At 29.3% G+C, this 17,869-nt stretch overlaps 1 protein-coding gene across 1 annotated transcript; it reads left to right on the forward strand.

The window, feature by feature from the left end:
• Positions 1 to 15,111: 15,111 nt before the first annotated feature.
• LOC131596605 (uncharacterized) lies at positions 15,112 to 15,771 on the forward strand. The gene has a single exon (XM_058869326.1). It carries the CDS (start codon positions 15,112 to 15,114, stop codon positions 15,769 to 15,771), a length of 660 nt encoding a protein of 219 aa, XP_058725309.1.
• The last annotated feature ends 2,098 nt before the right edge of the window (positions 15,772 to 17,869 follow it).

The raw sequence follows: 17,869 nt of genomic DNA on the forward strand, positions 1-17,869 counted from the left end.
CAGTGATCCTATCAGGGGCACGTTACTTCAAGATCCTGTTGTTCATATGTTTAATCAAGATTTGTTGATAAGAATATCCTCTGCAAGATGTATACTATGACAAGTCTTCCCAACATTCATTTCAAGAGTTGAATCCATGATCAATTCATCCCCAACATAGTTCAACTGAAGCCATGATCAGTTAACTTGCAACAATTATTCAATCAGGGGCAATCTTCTTCAGCAATCCCCAAGCACAGTTTATCAGTCCTTCTCAAAGGATCATTTGTTTAATACAGTTATCAGTGTGACAAGAAGTTTGTTCAAGCATCTTCTTTCCAAGCAGGATTTTTCAGAGTTCCCGTGTTGAGGAATCAAAGCTCCAATCTTGCCTCACAAAAGAGTCAATCCCAGTTGTCATAAATAACTACATTGCATTGAGCATTCATCATGCATAGAAAAATTTAACATCATGCATAGAAACAAACTCATGCTCATTTATATTTTTCCAAGTCTTGTTGTTATCAATATCTTACCTTGAGATCGAAGTCCAACTTACTTGGCATTGACCTTTAATATTATTCAATCACGCTTTACTCTTTATTGATCTTTATTTATATTCAATCATGTTTTACTCTTGATGTTGTTTGATCGTGCTTTACTCTCGGTTGGTGTCTCAATCATGTTTTACCCTTGATGTTGTTCAATCATGTTTTACTCTTGATGACCTTTGATGTTATCCAATCATGGTTTACTCTTGATTGCTTTTGATACTATTCAATCATGTTTTAGTCTTGATTGCCTATGATGTTATCCAATCATGGTTTACTCTTGATTGTCCGTTGATGATTATTCAATCATGTTTTAGTCTTGATTGCCTATGGTGATGTTCAATCATGTTTTACTCTTGAATGCCTCTGTCAATTTATACTCCTTTCCAAATTCATTCATGTTTTACTCTTGAATTATTTCTGATATGGGTTCCAGAGATTTTTTTTCTGAACGTCTCTATTGATTTCCTGTCCAGAGTTCCTTTCACGTTTTATTCCTGAAAGCTTCTGTTGACTGTTTCTTTCTTTTGTGAAGTCCGATTCTATTCCTGGATGACTTATACCTTTTCCCACACGGAGTCTGTTTACTTCTCCCCTGTGGTGTCCTGTTTCCATCTCGTGGAAATCATATGCATTCATAATCATAAGCATTACATAGCATCTCAGGTTCAAAAGTTGTGTTTTTATATATATTTAAGTCTCTTCAATCACGTCGAAACGAAGATTTCCAATCTTCACACCTCCGGATAGATGAAACTTAAATAGGGGCATCTGTTGCACCCCAATTTTTGACCTCTGAGATCCCATCATTTTTTTAAGTATCGTGATCATTATCATTATCATTTATCATCATGCATATTTTTATTTACTAACAAAAAAATATAAAAAAAAAAGTTTGTTGTTTGTGTGTCAAAAACAGGAGAATGATCAAGAGAAAGCTGAAGAAATTAGGGTTTTGAGGCCCACAAGAGGTTCAACATTCTCTCAAGATTCAAAGGTTCCTTCAATCAATATTCAAGTCCAAGGATGGCTCAGTTCAAGGCAGACAACTCTCAAGATCGCCAGAAGCGCCAAATTAGGGTTTTAACCTAATTTCACCAGAGGATTGACTTTTAATCAGGAGATGATTCCAAGACTCAAAATATTATTCAAAGGCCTTCAAATCAACATTAAAGTCCATTCATGTCATTCAACTGAGGAGAAGACCTTGATTCATTAAAAGATCACAAAATTGCGGTTCATCTGAAAAAAGTCAGCTGCAGTAAAAAATCAAGATTTTTGGTCAACATCAATTATTTGAAGTAATATTCATCATTTGATCAAGGATTGATCATAATTCATCAAGAAAAGTTCAGAAATCAACAAAACTCAAAATTGCAAAATTAAGGTTTTTGACATAAAAGTCAACTGAACTTTGACCGACCATAACTCTCTCATAACTTATCAGAAAAATTCCAACCAAAGCTCATTCTCAAGGAAATTAAATTCTCTACAACTTTGATGTTAGGCCCGAGGTCAAGAAATGCTTCCTCCTAAGAGATATAAGCCAAAACATTACAGGTCATTTTCAAAGTCAACAAAAAGCAGTTTTTTGTCAAAGCCCATATCATCAAGATAACTTCTCCAAATGCAAAAACGCTTCCAAAGTGGCTTGTAGAGGATATCTTGGGCTTTCCAAAAAGTACAAGAACACTTTCATAGGATCAAAATTGAGAGAGATATGCCTTGATGAAGTTGACCTTTTTTGGAAGAATGCATGAAACAAGTAATGACCAAAATTTGATTTTTTTTTTCAAAAAAATGCCAATTCTTTTGTGATTCAATCTTGGTTCTCATATGTTCAAAGGCACTCACAACCTATCCATGGTTCATGACATTTTTTATTTCATCTTTTATTGAATTTTATTTATTTAAAATTCAATTAAAGTGAGATAATTCAAAGATATTATCAAAGATGCTTATGGTTGCCAATCAAGACCAATTCAAAGATGCTTCAAGATAATATTTGAGATTGGAAAGAATAACACTTGATTGTTTTAACCATGGTTAAGCAAATGCACTCATGAAAAAATATTCCATTTTATTTTCTTTTCCAAAATCAATCATGAAAATTCCAACTTGCAAGGGTTCAAGATCAAATCATTTGACTATAAATAGAGATTCATTTTCTTCATTCAAGAGGGGGAGGAACAAGAGGAGAGCACAACAACAAACACCAAAGCCATAGCATAAGTTTTATATTTTCCAAAAGTTTCAATAAACTTGTAAAAAATCAAGGCTCATTCAAAGAGCCACTTGCAATCAATTCAATCACTCTATTCCACTCTTGGGACATCATAGAGTAAGCATCATGTAACTTATAACATGTAGTAGTGTTAGGAGTTCATGAATCAAAAACTCCATATTTATGCATATTTCAAATTTTATCATATTTTTATTATTGTTATATTTTGTTGAAATTTATTGACACTAACATGTTCCTGGGAATATTTATAGTAATTTTGAACGTTAGCATGAAGCTTTAATGGCCAAAACCAAGAGAACCATGTTAAAACACCATGTATGAACATAACCATGGCCAAACTCGAAACTCATAGCTACGTTGCTCAAATGGAAAAACTAACACCGCTATCATGTTTAGAAGGGTCAAATTAGGTGATCTGGGTGGCCCTTGTATTTTTTCATCTTCATTTTGTAGGTCGCTCAAGAGCTTGAAAACTTGAAGGAAAAATCCGCAGGTAAATCTGCAGCAAAATCCGCAGGTAAGAGGTTGAAGAAGATGAATAGTAAAGTTGAAATATTGACCGCTTGCGTGGCAGTCTCCTTTCTTCCCATTCGCTGGTCAACTGCGTGGGGCCCACCAGAGACTTTGAAAAAGAGGATTGATTCATTGCTTTCCTCCCATAATAATTATGGTACGCTTTTCAATCATAACCATCAAATCATCACAGATCTTCATCCAACGCACCAGCATGTGCAGTCCCACCATGGTCCACCATAATATCACCACACCGGATGCAGTTTATTTAATTTTCTTTATATTTTCTTATTTAATATATTTTCTTTATAAAATTAATTAAAAATACTTTAAAAAATCCAAAAAAATATTTTAATTTTAGTTTTAAGTTTATAAAATATTATTTTATTTTTTAACATAAAAATATTTTATTTTTATTTATAATTAATTTATTTTGCTTAATTAATTAGTAATTATATAAATATTGCTTTTTAATTATTTGTTAACTAATAAAAAAAAACTCCAAAAAAATATTTTCCTTTTAAATTTAGGTTTATATTTTTATAATCAAATATTTGACATAAAAATATTCTATTTTTATTTATAATTAATTTATTTTGCTTAATTAATTAGTAATTATGTATATATTTGCTTTTTAACTATTTCTAGCCTATCAAAAAATTCCAAAAAAATAATTTCTTTTGTTAAATTAGGTTTATATATTATATAATAATTTTATAAATAATTAGATTTATTTTTCTCATTAAGTTTAATTATTTGTATAATTATTTGTTTAATTAGCTTGTTAACTAACTTAAAATCAATTCCCAAAAAATCACAAAAAAAATGAATTAAATTTAATTTGTTTTATATTTATTTTTGTATATTATTTGATATTATTTCTTATCTTTTTCTTTGTCCCGAATTGGAATAAAAGATCAAATATGGCAGAGATTGTATGCAGTTGATTTAAGACTTTTGGAAATTTATCGTGTAGTCGCTATGATTCTATCAAGCTTTTGATAAATTTTCATTAACTTTAAATCCGAGATCATCATTCACTCACCATCGATCTTCACTAACATCGTGGATATACTTGACTAGCTTCAAGATGATTCGCGTGCTAACATATTAACAATTAACTTTAAATTCCGCATTTTAATATATTGTTCTTTATATTTCTTGCTTTATACTTTATTTTATCGTTCATCATATTTACGTTTATGTTATTTTTTTTCTTTGTCCATTTGGACATATTATTTAAATTTCTGTTATTTTTTCTTTGTCCATTTGGACATATTACTTATATTTCTGCTATTTTTTCTTTGTCCATTGGAACATATTATTTATATTTCTGCTATTTTTTCTTTGTCCATTTGGACATATTATTTATATTTCTGCTATTTTTTCTTTGTCCATTTGGACATATTATTTATATTTCTGCTATTTTTTCTTTGTCCCTTTGGACGTATTATTTATATTTCTGCTATTTTTTCTTTGTCCATTTGGACGTATTATTTATATTTCTGCTATTTTTTCTTTGTCCATTTGGACGTATTATTTATGTTTCTGCTATTTTTCTTTGTCCATTTGGACATATTATTTATGTTTCCGCTATTTTCTCTTTGTCCATTTGAACATATTATTTATGTTTCTGCTATTTTTCTTTGTCCATTTGGACATATTATTTATGTTTCCGCTATTTTCTCTTTGTCCATTTGGACATATTATTTATGTTTCCGCTATTTTTTCTTTGTCCATTTGGACGCATTGTTTATGTTTCCGTCATCTTCCTTTTGTCCACTTGGACCATATTTTTACCTTTGAGCTAAAACATTAATAATCAAGATAAAACTTAAAAAAAAACACTTTGCACACTTGCACCTCTATGGTTCTCCCTCTTATTACTTTTTTTAATCATACCATCATTTAAGAAAAGTATTAAATGCATAGGAAAGGTCTTATAAATTGAGAGTAGATAACTCCTAATTGCTTGCTCAAACACTTTCATTTTCAAACAACGTATTTTCAAAACTTCTCATCTATTTTCAAAACTTTCATCTGGTATTTGAAGGGCATTATTCCCGGTGAAACTCTTCAGAGACCTATGTTACCTATTGTCCATCTTCACTTCTTCTATTTTCAAATCAATAAAGCATTTAAACAAAAAGTGAGCTAAGCAATTAAGAGCCCATGGATAACCATGGATACAAAGGGTGCTTAAAACCTTCCCTTTGTATAACCAACCCCCCGAACCCAAAATCTGTCAAAAGGTCTTTTTTCTGTTCTTTTATGCCTTTCCTATTTGGATAAAATAAAAGTCGGTGGCGACTCTTGCAAAAAAAATAAAAAAAATATCAAAGACAAAAAAGAGCAAGGAGTCAGTTCGCCTCAAAAAACCGAGTGACAATTATACAATACCACCTCTCCCCCCTGTCTGTAAAAAAAAATTGGATCACCCCTTTAAAATGTTAAAATCTATGTATATTGCCCCCTAAGTGTACAACTTACCCCCTGTAATATTTTTTTTTATTTACCCCCCCTCCCCCAGATTCATTGTTTAAGTTGTACGCTTAGGGGGGAATCCAAAAAAATAATATTGCTGGGGGTAAAGTAAAAATCGCCTACATTACGCGGGATAAAATGATATTAATCCAATATCATGTAGCAGTTATTTTTCAATATAGAGTTGTTGTTCTTATGGAAGTATATTTTCAAACTTATTTCCGAAGTATATTTATGAACTTTTTTAAACAAAATGAGTGTGTGACTCACTTACGCATAAATTTGGTATATTTGAGATGCGTCTGGAAATACATTTCCAAATTCATAGGGGTTTTTTAATGGAGAAAACTTAGATACAATTTCTTATGTGTGATTTATACTATTTTACTATGAAAATATGACAAGGGTATAATTTCCTCCTATTTTCATTCCTTAAACGATATTTAAGTATATTTGTCATATTTTCATTGATCAATATTATAAACCACATCTAAAGAAGTGCACTTAAGCTGTTTTTTTTTTTTTAATTTTCATTTAAGGGTGGAAAAAGCAATTCCCATTATAAAAGGGGAAAGAATTTACACGACTATAGTGGAAAAATAATATGTTAGGATCCAAGTCCATATTATTGGCCTGTAACAACTTTCTGAATACACAGCCTAGGGGTAGCAATTGAATCCATTAAGATAAAATTCATCCAATTCATCCATCACTTTAAAAGTAAGTTAATGGATTGGATAAAATTCATCCATCATATTTTATTGATCAAATGGATTATAGTTATTATGTATTTTAAATCTCTTGTATAATTTTAAAAAAAATAAAAAGTTGTTTTAAAATCGATTTTTTGAAAATAATGAAAAATCGAGTTTACTGTATTTTTGAAAAAATAGATTTTTCTATATGATCGAAAAACTCAATTTTTTTATAGAATCTGATTTTACTGTATTTAAAAAATACGATTTTACTGTATTTTCTAGAAGCCTGATTTTACTCTATTTTTGGAAAAACCCGATTTTCATGTATTTTAGGAAAAACTTGATTTAACTGTATATTCAAAAAACTCGATTTTACTGTATTTTTTGAAAAAAACCAATTTACTAAATTTCTAGGAAACCATATTTTACTGTATTTTTTGGAAATCCCTGATTTTACTGTATTTTTGGAAATTATGATTTTACTGTATTTTAAAAAAAAACTCAATTATGCATTATTTTAAATAAAAACCCGATTTTACTGTATTTTGAAATATTTGATTTTACTATATTTTTGAAAAAACTCGATTTCACCTTATTTAAAAAAAACTGATTTTATTGTGTTTTCATAAAACTCGATTTTACTATATCTTTAAAAAAAACATAATTTATTGTATTTTCAGAAAAACCCGATTTTACTATTTTTTTCAGAAAACCTGATTTTACTTTGTTTTTCAAAAAACGTGGTTTTTCTATATTTTGAAAAAACTCGATTTTACTGTATTTTTAAAAAACTCATTTTTATTGTATTTTAAAAAGCCTGATTTCGCTGTATTTTCAAAAAAATTGATTTTACTGTATTTTCTAACAATTGAGTTTTGTTAAAAATATAGTAAAATCAATCTTTTTCACAATTACGATAAAATCGTGTCTTTCCAAAAATATAGTAAAATCGGGTTTTTTTAAATATTGTAAAATCAGGTTTTTTGAAAATAAAATAAAATCAATTTTTTTGAAAATACAGAAAAATCGGGTTGTTTTTTTAAATACCGTAAGATCGAGTTTTTTGAAAATACATTAAAATCAAGTTTTTTGAAATTACAGTAAAATCAATTTTTTTCCAAAATTAGAGTAAAATCAAGTTTTGTGAAAATATAGCAAAATCGAGTTTTTTTAAATACAGTAAAATTGAGTTTTTTCATAAATACAAAATAAATTAAGTTTTTCCAAAAATACAGTAAAATTTAGTTAAAAAATCTAGTGTTTTTTTAGAAATATGAAATATTGATTACATTTCTGAAAACGTAACACAAATATTGCTTAAGTAGTCTTTTGGTTCATGTAAGTTAACGTGTTTTTTATTTTCATCCCTGTATTTTTTTTTCTTAGATAAAGTACTTGAAAATTGAAATTCTTTTGGATTTAGTCCCTAAAACTAAAATCTGCAGGTTTCCTGCGAATTTTCCTGCAGATTTTAACTTTAGGGACTAAAATCAAGGGATCATTCCCAAAAATAAAAAAATACAGGGACAAAAATAAAAAACACGCTAACTTTCATGGACCAACTAACTATTTAAGCTAACAAAATATTTTATACAATCGATCCATTCCATATCCATCCAACCTATCCATTTTACTATCATAACACAACCCATCCCAAGATGAAAAAAGACCTTTGCAAAATATGTGAGGCTCCTTGGAATAGCCTAGATAAAAATTAAGCAAATCCCAATATAATAGAAAAATCTTCTTAATATAGAATCAAAAGTTTTTCTTTAGTACGAATGATTAGTTTCTCCAAATGCATAAAAAAAACATAAATTTACATTGAACATAGAAATGTCAAAAACATGAGAAGCTCCATATTATATTTTACGGTACAAGAAACTAGACACATGTACATTTGGAAGGACATATATAATATTCTAAAAACCATGTACATATACAACTCAAATGTCTAATTTCATGACCATATTTTATTGACTTAAATATACGTTTTACTCTTCTTATTTTTTCTATTCGTTTTAATTATATTTATTTATTAAAAATGTTGAACATTATTATTATTATTATTATTATTATTATTATTATTATTATTATTATTATTATTATTATTATTATTATTATTATTATTATTATTATTATTATTATTATTATTATTATTATTATTATAAGTATTAATCCTAGCATCTCATTAGACGTCTATAACTTAGTTCAAATATCAGTATGTACTTTAAGTTTTGGTTAGTTTGTTATGATATTTAAAAGTTTGTTGAAGCTAGTAAGGAGTTTGTTAGAATTCAACACTCCTTTAGCAGTCTGAAGGTAATGATCAAAATAAAGATTATGATTGAGGTCAAGAAAAAAATCAAATTCAAATTGAAGATACTCAAATTTAAGAAGTAAACATAAACATCAAGATGTTCCCAAAGAACGGATTCCCAAAGAACGGAGGGCAGCTAAAGATCATTTAATTGAGAATGCAGTGTAGCTAAAGATTATCCAATTAAGAATGACAACACGAAGCGATGTTCGGTGGATTCTCTAAAGATGTCTGACCAACCAACATGTGATGATGGTGTATATCAATGAAGTTATATTAAGCCTCGTCAATTAGAAGGATTTAAGTCTCGGATGAAGTGTTGAGTCAATGATGAATAAATTAAAAGATCTTAAAACTTTAAGGTTGTAAAAGAGAGGAAGTGTGAAAGCTCCTGTGATCATGTGTTTGATTGTGATCATTATATTGTAAAAGTAAAAAAGTATATGCTAAGATACTAAGGTAACTCTCGTAGACACACACTCAAATGTTTTTGAAGCTTTTTTCATTTTACAAAAACCCCTGAAATATTTTTACGCACATACCTAGTTGGTTACTAGCTGGTTAAGCCCTTATGAATGATTTTTAAACTAGATAATCGATTAACAGAGTAGAGTTAATCGTGTGACTATTTTTTAAGGCCTTCTAATCATTTAAAAGATCTTCTAATCAATTAACTACGACAAATTTGAAAATCTTTCATATTTTGCCTATCTAATCGATTAACCCTAAATTATAATCGATTAGATACATTAAAAACTCATGGATCATTTTCCTTTTCGAGACACATTTTCTCCTATAAATAGATATACTTTTCTCATTTCAAAATACACTAGAATTTGTTTTGAATCTCTTCTTTTTCACTTTCTACTCCATTTTTATTGTTTCACTAAAGTTCACTTAATGTCTGTAAGTGAAAAATACTTGTGAGAGTTTTAGGTTGTACTGGTGCTCATGATTAAGTGTTCTTCATCAAGAGTGTGATTCTCTTTTTTGGTTTATCTATTTAGTACTTGAGATTATCCTGGTAAAATTTAGATTTGATTTTTGATATTATCTTGGGAAAATCTTTGTTTGGTTCATAAGATTAGTCAGTCAAAATTTCAATTTGGTTTGTGAGCTCATCCTTCAAAAGCTCTATTTGGTTTGGGGATCAGCTTGTATAAAATATCTTATCTATTTTAATAAGGTTTGTGGGCACATCCTTAAAAGCTCAATACATTTTATTAATGGAACTCTCAAGAAAAAAATTTAGAGACAAGAGTAGGTCCAATGGCTAGGTCAAACTAGTATAAATTCTGGTGCAATATCTATTTCCCTATCTCTTTACTTTTCGTTGTTTAATTTTCCTTCCTCATTAAATATTTATATCTATTCTTCATTGATTTATCTTTATTTATTTGTTAAAATAATATAAATTGGTTTTAAAGAAAATAATTTTTAAATTATTCATGATTTCTGAATATCACAATTCACCCCACCTCTTCCTTGTATTTGGAGTCACTTGTTCAACATTAACTCGGGAGAGAAGGTGTGAAAGAAATAACACTCAATGTTTTATTAGATTTGTAAAAATATGGATTTTTTGATTCTTAATGAATAATCTTCATGAGAAGCCCTATATATATTTTTGAGATAAAGACAAAAAATGGTTTATATAGGTGTTAGAGGTAAGGAAAACAATTGGTGAGAAAATAAATAATTGATTCGAGTCAGATCATACATTTATGATTTGAATCAAATGAAACAATGACTTGAACCAAGGTGATCAATTCTAGAAATGGCTTGTTTGATTTAAATCATGATTTGATACAAGTGATTTAACTCACAAAGTTACATAATTTGAATCATAGTTAAATTTCAAAAGTTTGTTTGATCATGATTTGAGTCATACAATATTGTGATTCACATCAAGGTGATCTTTCATTCGAATAGACACATACTTGATTTGAATCACTAATAAAATGCCAAAATGCATCTATTACAAATTGAATTATTAATTCTAATCATCCATATCTTTGACTCTAATCAAGCTTAAAAAATTAATTGTTTTAAGCTCTATAACTTGTAATTCAAGGCACACATATTTTAACTTTTACCGACTTGCTAAAACTAAAAGCAAATTACAACAGTTTTAATTTTAATTGAGTGTAAGGTGTGACTCAAGGTACAATACTTCAACAAAGAATCAAGTTACAAATAAATCAATATAGTCAATATTAGAGAGGTAGTTGATCATTTCTTTTTTATGTGTTTGAGTTTAGTTATCGACTTTTTAGGTGTTAGAAAGCATGTTGCAGATATCTCCTCAGGGATAGTTGCTAAAGCATGTATTTTAGTCGGAGTGTTGATTGAGATTGCATTAAGACTCCAATTTTATTGGTTTGATGGAGTTGGTTGGGCAGATATTGAATGTTCAACAGATAAAGTTTGTTGTTTCAGAATGTCAACAAAAGTATATTAACTTCAAAATGAATGAAGGTGTGGATTGGTGTTGAGGCAATTAACAAAATATACTTATGAAATGGAAATTGCTCAAAAATAGCATCTATAATGAAGCCACGTTGTGGCTTAGCTTGAATTGTCTACTGGGTTAGATAGAACAATATATTTATGTCCAAAACCTTTGATGTTTGGTGTAAATATATGAAGGTTGACATTAATTAGAAAAATACTTTGGTTCAACATAGAAATGATTATTTGTAAACAATCGAAGAGAGAAAATAAAATGTTATAAATACCTCATTGGGGTTCATGTAGTCTTTCAAATTTTTTATGACATCTTTATCTTTAATAAGCTTCGCAATCGAGCATTGACAGTAGAAAGGTTGATACTTCACACGGAAGGTGAATTATTGTTTGTAACAGATTATCAAAGTATGAAGAGCGGATTTTTGGATGATCCTCCCCATCCTAAGCCATAATTCAATAGCTAGTTTGTTCATAGATTAGATGAAGTAGTTTTCAGAGCTAAATAGGAATAAATAGGATGATGTATCTAGTTTTCGTATATTCATATTTAGAGTTAATAAAAAAGAATTTCACATACATCTTTCACGATCTTCTACAGTGCTCCAGCCGTAATACCAACAATGGGGACACATTCTTTGTCGCAAAACATGAAGTTCCCAACATGACCATCAAACTTAACCTCAATTTCAACTATGAATCTATAAAATTAGTAAGTTTCAATTAATAGCTACCAAGTAATAACATGATACATCAATGTTATTGTATGAACATAACCCACTTTGTAACTGGGACAACCCCGTTGTGACCACACTCATATTACATACTAAACTTCGATGGTTTGAATCTTTTAGTTGTTTCAATTATGATTCAAAAATAGTTATATAGTGAGATAAATAATAGATTCATTTTGTTGCAAAAAAATTCAGAATAACAAACCTAGTCGCTAAAAAAGTCATGTGGTAAATGCATAGGTTATGCATTAAAGGTAACAAAGATATCATCAATACAAAATTATACATGTTGTATACACTACTACAAAAAACACTTTTAACTTCGGACGCGAAATGCATTTTACCCAAATAAGTGAGGTAACAAAGGGCGTCATGAAAAATAACGACTAAACACCTCAGTTTGTAAAACGCCGAAGGGTAAACTTATTTGTGCATGGGTTCGAACCCTATCATCTGCACTTTTATTATTTACAAAACTGGCGTCTCATATATCTCGGTTAATCAATAAAACTGAGGGGTAAGATAGATTGTTTTTTAATTAAAACTCGTTACATTATTTACACTGAAAATTAACAAAGTAGTTTATTTACAAACTACAATGTTTACCCAGAATATTACATTATTTACACATAATATTAAAATAAAAATCAATTTGTCCATGAAGATCATATGTTTGATCTTCGAATCTTTGATATTTTTGGCACGATCAAATGATGGGCACCACTATATTTTAAAAAAGGTTAGATAAATAAATGATTTTCTGCTCAAATAAATATTTAAGAATACAAATCTTAAACCCAGATAATTTCCAGCTCTTGCAATCCTTCATAGAGAACACTTCATGGCAAATACTCTTATAAACCTTAAAGTGGAGGATGTAGATATTCTTAACCGCTTCATGATGTTTCATTATCAATTTTAGATATTATATTGCTTTTATAATGGAAGTTTTTTAGGTTTCATGCGGATAACTAATGATAGTGTCTTGACCATTGATACTCATGAAATGAACATCACATATTTGTTTAAGGATGGTGATTAATATCCTCATTATCACGCTTTCTTGAGTGTTGATACTCATGAAAAGGCTTTTTTTTTACATTAAAATGTTTACATAGAATATTAAATGACAATATTGCAACAAATCCAGATTCTTGGAGAACAACAAATCTTTGCTGTATGAGGGAAAAGGTTGATCACTTTTATAAAAAAAAAATAAAACATGGCTCTCCCAGGACCTATACTCTCTGTATTTTGTATGTTCGAGGTGAAAGCTTCGTTATAAAAGGTATTATTTATAATAGTGATAGCATTGATTTCAAGAATACTGTTGAGTTCCCTTATATTTGTGAAATAGTTGTCATGTGATGCAAATTTAGAATCATTTGTGTGACATAGGTTGAGAGGCAGTTTGGGATAATTATGTTGATCATAATATTTAAAAAATATAGTGTAAAAGGATTATAATAAAAGGTAAAACGTGTACATGTTCATAATTTTACTACACAATAAAGCTTACTTTGATTTGAATTTGAATAAATTGTAGATTTTTTAAGTTGACATGGAATCTTGTTCCATTTCAAGCATTGGATATTGTTGGTTTTCCAGATGCTAATTAGCAATGAAAAGATATGGTAAATAGATTTTTTTTAAATGCAATGCAATAAATAAAGAGTTGCAGGGAAATTTTTAATACCTAGGTTTTGTTTACACCAAGCATGGGTGATAATAAGAATTGTTGGAACGTTTGTAGTTTTTGAGGTGACATGATTTAGTAGTTTGGTTCCATGATCCTCCCACAAGGTACAATCAATGATGTTACCACATTCATCTCTAAGTGCAATGTTAACACATGCTATCTTTCCATTATCACCAGGTTGTGACTTAATATATAACCTCATGCAACACTCCAACAACATTTAAGTGAAAAGAACTTTGCAAAAGCTATCACCATCAAAGATATTTTAACATAAAATACTTTAAACTATGTGAGTGATATCTAAGTACTTATAGAAATAAAGATCCTAAAAGAGAAAGAAATATCTATCAAAAACTCAAGAATTTGTAAGACAAAAATATCTAAAAATTAAAATGTCAAAATATATCTAACTGAGGTCATAAAGTTGGAAACCTTACTATAAAGTAAGTCATAACTATAATTTCCAGATAGAAACTCATATATTGGTTAGAATTTGTATTGATTAGGAGGCATGTCGGGTAAATCTGCCCTACAAATTGTAATGGCCCCGTTGAAAACAAGTTTAAGTTTGTTTTCACAAACTTTTAATGGAAAATCATTCTTTGATGGTTCACCATTGTAGAGGGTATAAGTCTGATTTTTAATTGCTCCATCCAATCTTGGAAGCATCTATGTCGGGTCAAGACATGTACCTGATCACCCTTGAAAAAATGAAAAGTATTAGGACTATTTAGAAAGTAGGAAAAATGTTAAGTAAAGCAAACAAGCAAAAAATAAATAATTTTTGAAAGTTGCATTAGTCCTTGGAATCTTGAATAACCATCTCAAGATGCAACTTCCCACTAATCTCTTTTACGGTCCATAAGTCGACAATTCTAATTGCCATCTTCCATATTTGGTTGCCTTTCTGCAAATCTTAGATTAAAATAGGTGGTATTGACATCTAAAAAATGAAAACATTGATTAGAAATGTGGTTAAAGGTGTATTATATTTTAGCATGTCAATCAAGCAATACATGGTAAAATAAAGTAGTTACATATAACCAGGGCCAGCCTTGGGCCAGGGTAATCAGGCCCATGGCCTAAAAAAATTGGGGGCCTCAAAATCGGGTGAAGAGATACAAAATTATAATAATTATTAACTAATAAATAAAATGTCCGCTGAAATTATAATAATTCAAAGCAGTAGCCCAACGGTTGTAGCATTGTTTTTTTTAACGTTCAGGTTTAGAGTTCGAGACTTAACAGCAGTAGTTTTTACAATTTTAATTTTTCTATTTCTTTTATGAAGCACAATGGTAACGTGATAAATGTCAAGATATTAATGTTTTGGTTTGGAACCGTGCATCCTTGGGAAAAATGCTCTGGAATCTTAACACTAAGAAGGATAGAATGTGGATCTGTTGGGTCAATCATTATTATATGAAGCGTGGAGCTGTTGCTGCGAACTACTGCCCTAGGCAGAGCTACTCATGGATCATTAAAGCCATGTTTAAACATAGGGATTTGTTTATGAATTCTGTGGCTTGGAGTGATTTTGTTAAAACAGGTACTTATCAAACTAGGAACTTATACCTAGAGATAAGAGGAGAACGGGAAACGGTTCCTTGGAGGAATTTGATTAGAGGGAATTTGGCTAGTCCAAGGGCTATGTTTATATTGTGGATGACATGTCAAAGTAGACTGCATACCAAAGATAGGCTTGTCAAATTTGGTACTTTGACTGATGGGTTATGTATGTTTTGTGGAGATGTTGAAACTTGTGACCACTTGTTCTTTGATTGTAGGAATACAAGTCCCTTTTGGAATCAGGTTTTGACTTGGAGTCAGAATACTCATACTCCTCAAGCATGGAAGGATGAAATACAGTGGATAACTAATCATGCTAAGGGGAAAAGCAACATAGCGAAGCTTCTTCGAATTTGCATTGCTGAAGTAATAAACCATGTGTGGATTGTGAGAAACAATAGAGTTTTCAACCCTACAAAAATGGAGCAACTCAAGATGCAGTGGGTTATGGACCGGATCAAGTATAGGGCGCAGATTGATAGGAAACTTGGAGCATATGTTGATAACTTGTAGTTAGTTTTGTTTCTCTTTGTAATCAGGGGCTTGGATCCGATTAGGATCAGCTTGTACAAAACTGTTTTTTTTGGAATATATATATTCTCTTTATTGCTCCAAAAAAAATTTTGTCTTGGCGTTTAATTGTTTAGGATTTAATGGAAATACACTAACAGTGTAAAACAGTTTTACAGTGTCAGTGAAATCATAACTGTTTATTTCGGTAGAAGTTTGACTTTTTCTGTAAATCACATATAAACTATTTCTTTTTAAGGGTTGTGATGCACTGACCGTGTAAAATATTTTACACTGACAGTGCACTACCTTTATGCTCAATTGTTTAATGGTTCTTACGTGAACTTACAAAAAAAAATTGTATTAATGTAATTAAAAAATCATATATACATCTCATGGACCTTTTCAATTTTTTAAAAATGAATTTTAAATAATATATATAAATTATAGTTAATTTATATTTAAAAAATTCATCCTATAATAAATTCATTTATTATTAAATTTATATCATAAAATATAATACATTCATATTTATTTATGTTTAGTTCCATTATTTTTATTTTATGCTATACAACTATATTATTAAATTTTAATTTATAATAATAAATTAAAATATAAAAAATTTAGTATTTGTCCAGGGCTTCTAAAATGTCGGAACCGGCCCTGCATATAACTCCAGTAAACATATGAGTATATTATCAATAAGTGATATCAGCCAAGCATATAGTGATGGTAAAATAGGTTAGCAATATAAAAGTTTGTTCTAGGTTAACATATCAGTCAAGCAATACATGGTAAAATGAAGTAGCTACATATAAATCCAACAAATACATAAGTATATTATAAGTCAATGATATCAGTCAGGCATATGAGTTAAGGATACAGTGATAGATGATGTAAAAATTTATCAATATATCAGTTTGTGGACATGATAATGGATCACGTATACATAAGCAAGCAAAAAAATGTAATGAAAGTATATGACAGAACCATGTTGAAGCAAATGAAAACACGACTGAGAAGCATTTGAAAGGATGGCGGAAATCTATAACATTGAAAAAACACAGTCTTTAACCGTATTTTGAAAACGATATATAGAAAATCTGTTGAATGTTAATAGAACGTTTAGATGAAGTTAACTTTGAAAAATGAAAACAACTACATTGAAAAACGCAGTCTTAAACCATATTTTGGAAACAATATACATAAAAATCGGTGAATGTTAATAGAATTTTTTACTAAAGTTAACTTTGAAAAATAAAAACAGCATTGGAAAATGCAGTCTTTAACCGTATTTGGGATGTGATATACAAATAAAACATTGAAATTGAAAGCATAGGTTGAAAAATGAAAACAACAACACTGAAAAATGTTAATTTTTAGAAATTAATGAAGAAAGGTAGGGAGGGAAATGGAACCGAAAATAACTAACCTTGATGAAAAAAGATGAAGAGTAAAAGCAAAGCCAACTGCAAAAATAGAAGAAAAATCAGAGTCAAACATGATGGAAGAAATGCAATGTTTTGAAGAAGAAAAAAAAGAAGATTATAAAGTGATTGAAAAATAAATAATGATTGAGAATTTAACATGTTTATGAAGAAGAGAACAATGTATCTTGAAGCAAGAAGTTGAAATAAGTTTTGAAGCAAGAAGAGAAAATAAGGTTTCAGTTTGTATTTTAGTGATATGAAAAATGAGAGGCAGAAAAGTGGGGAAGTAGTATGCAAATTTGAAAATCTTACCATGTGTTAAGTTTTGTAAATGAGGAATGTGTGATTTAATAAGTCTATTTGTTAAATACCAAGTAATCCTTATTGCAGTGTAAATGTTTGGAGCAGTTGAGGGTACATTAGAAAAAATGAGATTAATTTATTTTCTTAGTTATATAGTTGATTTACTAACCATCGGATCATTTGGACCCATACGAACTGCTCAGATCATTTGACAATTCCAAATGTGTTATTCATTTTTTTTTTAAATAATAGTAAAGAATTTTTTAAAACAAAATACATGTTTATTTCATTAAATATTTGGAGTATTTTATTAATTATTTAGAGTATTTTATAAAGGTTCAAACCCAAATAAATCTAAGAAAAATAAA

The sequence above is a fragment of the Vicia villosa genome, linkage group LG1 (assembly GCF_029867415.1).
Source record: "Vicia villosa cultivar HV-30 ecotype Madison, WI linkage group LG1, Vvil1.0, whole genome shotgun sequence".
In the NCBI taxonomy this organism is placed as follows: Eukaryota; Viridiplantae; Streptophyta; class Magnoliopsida; order Fabales; family Fabaceae; genus Vicia; species Vicia villosa.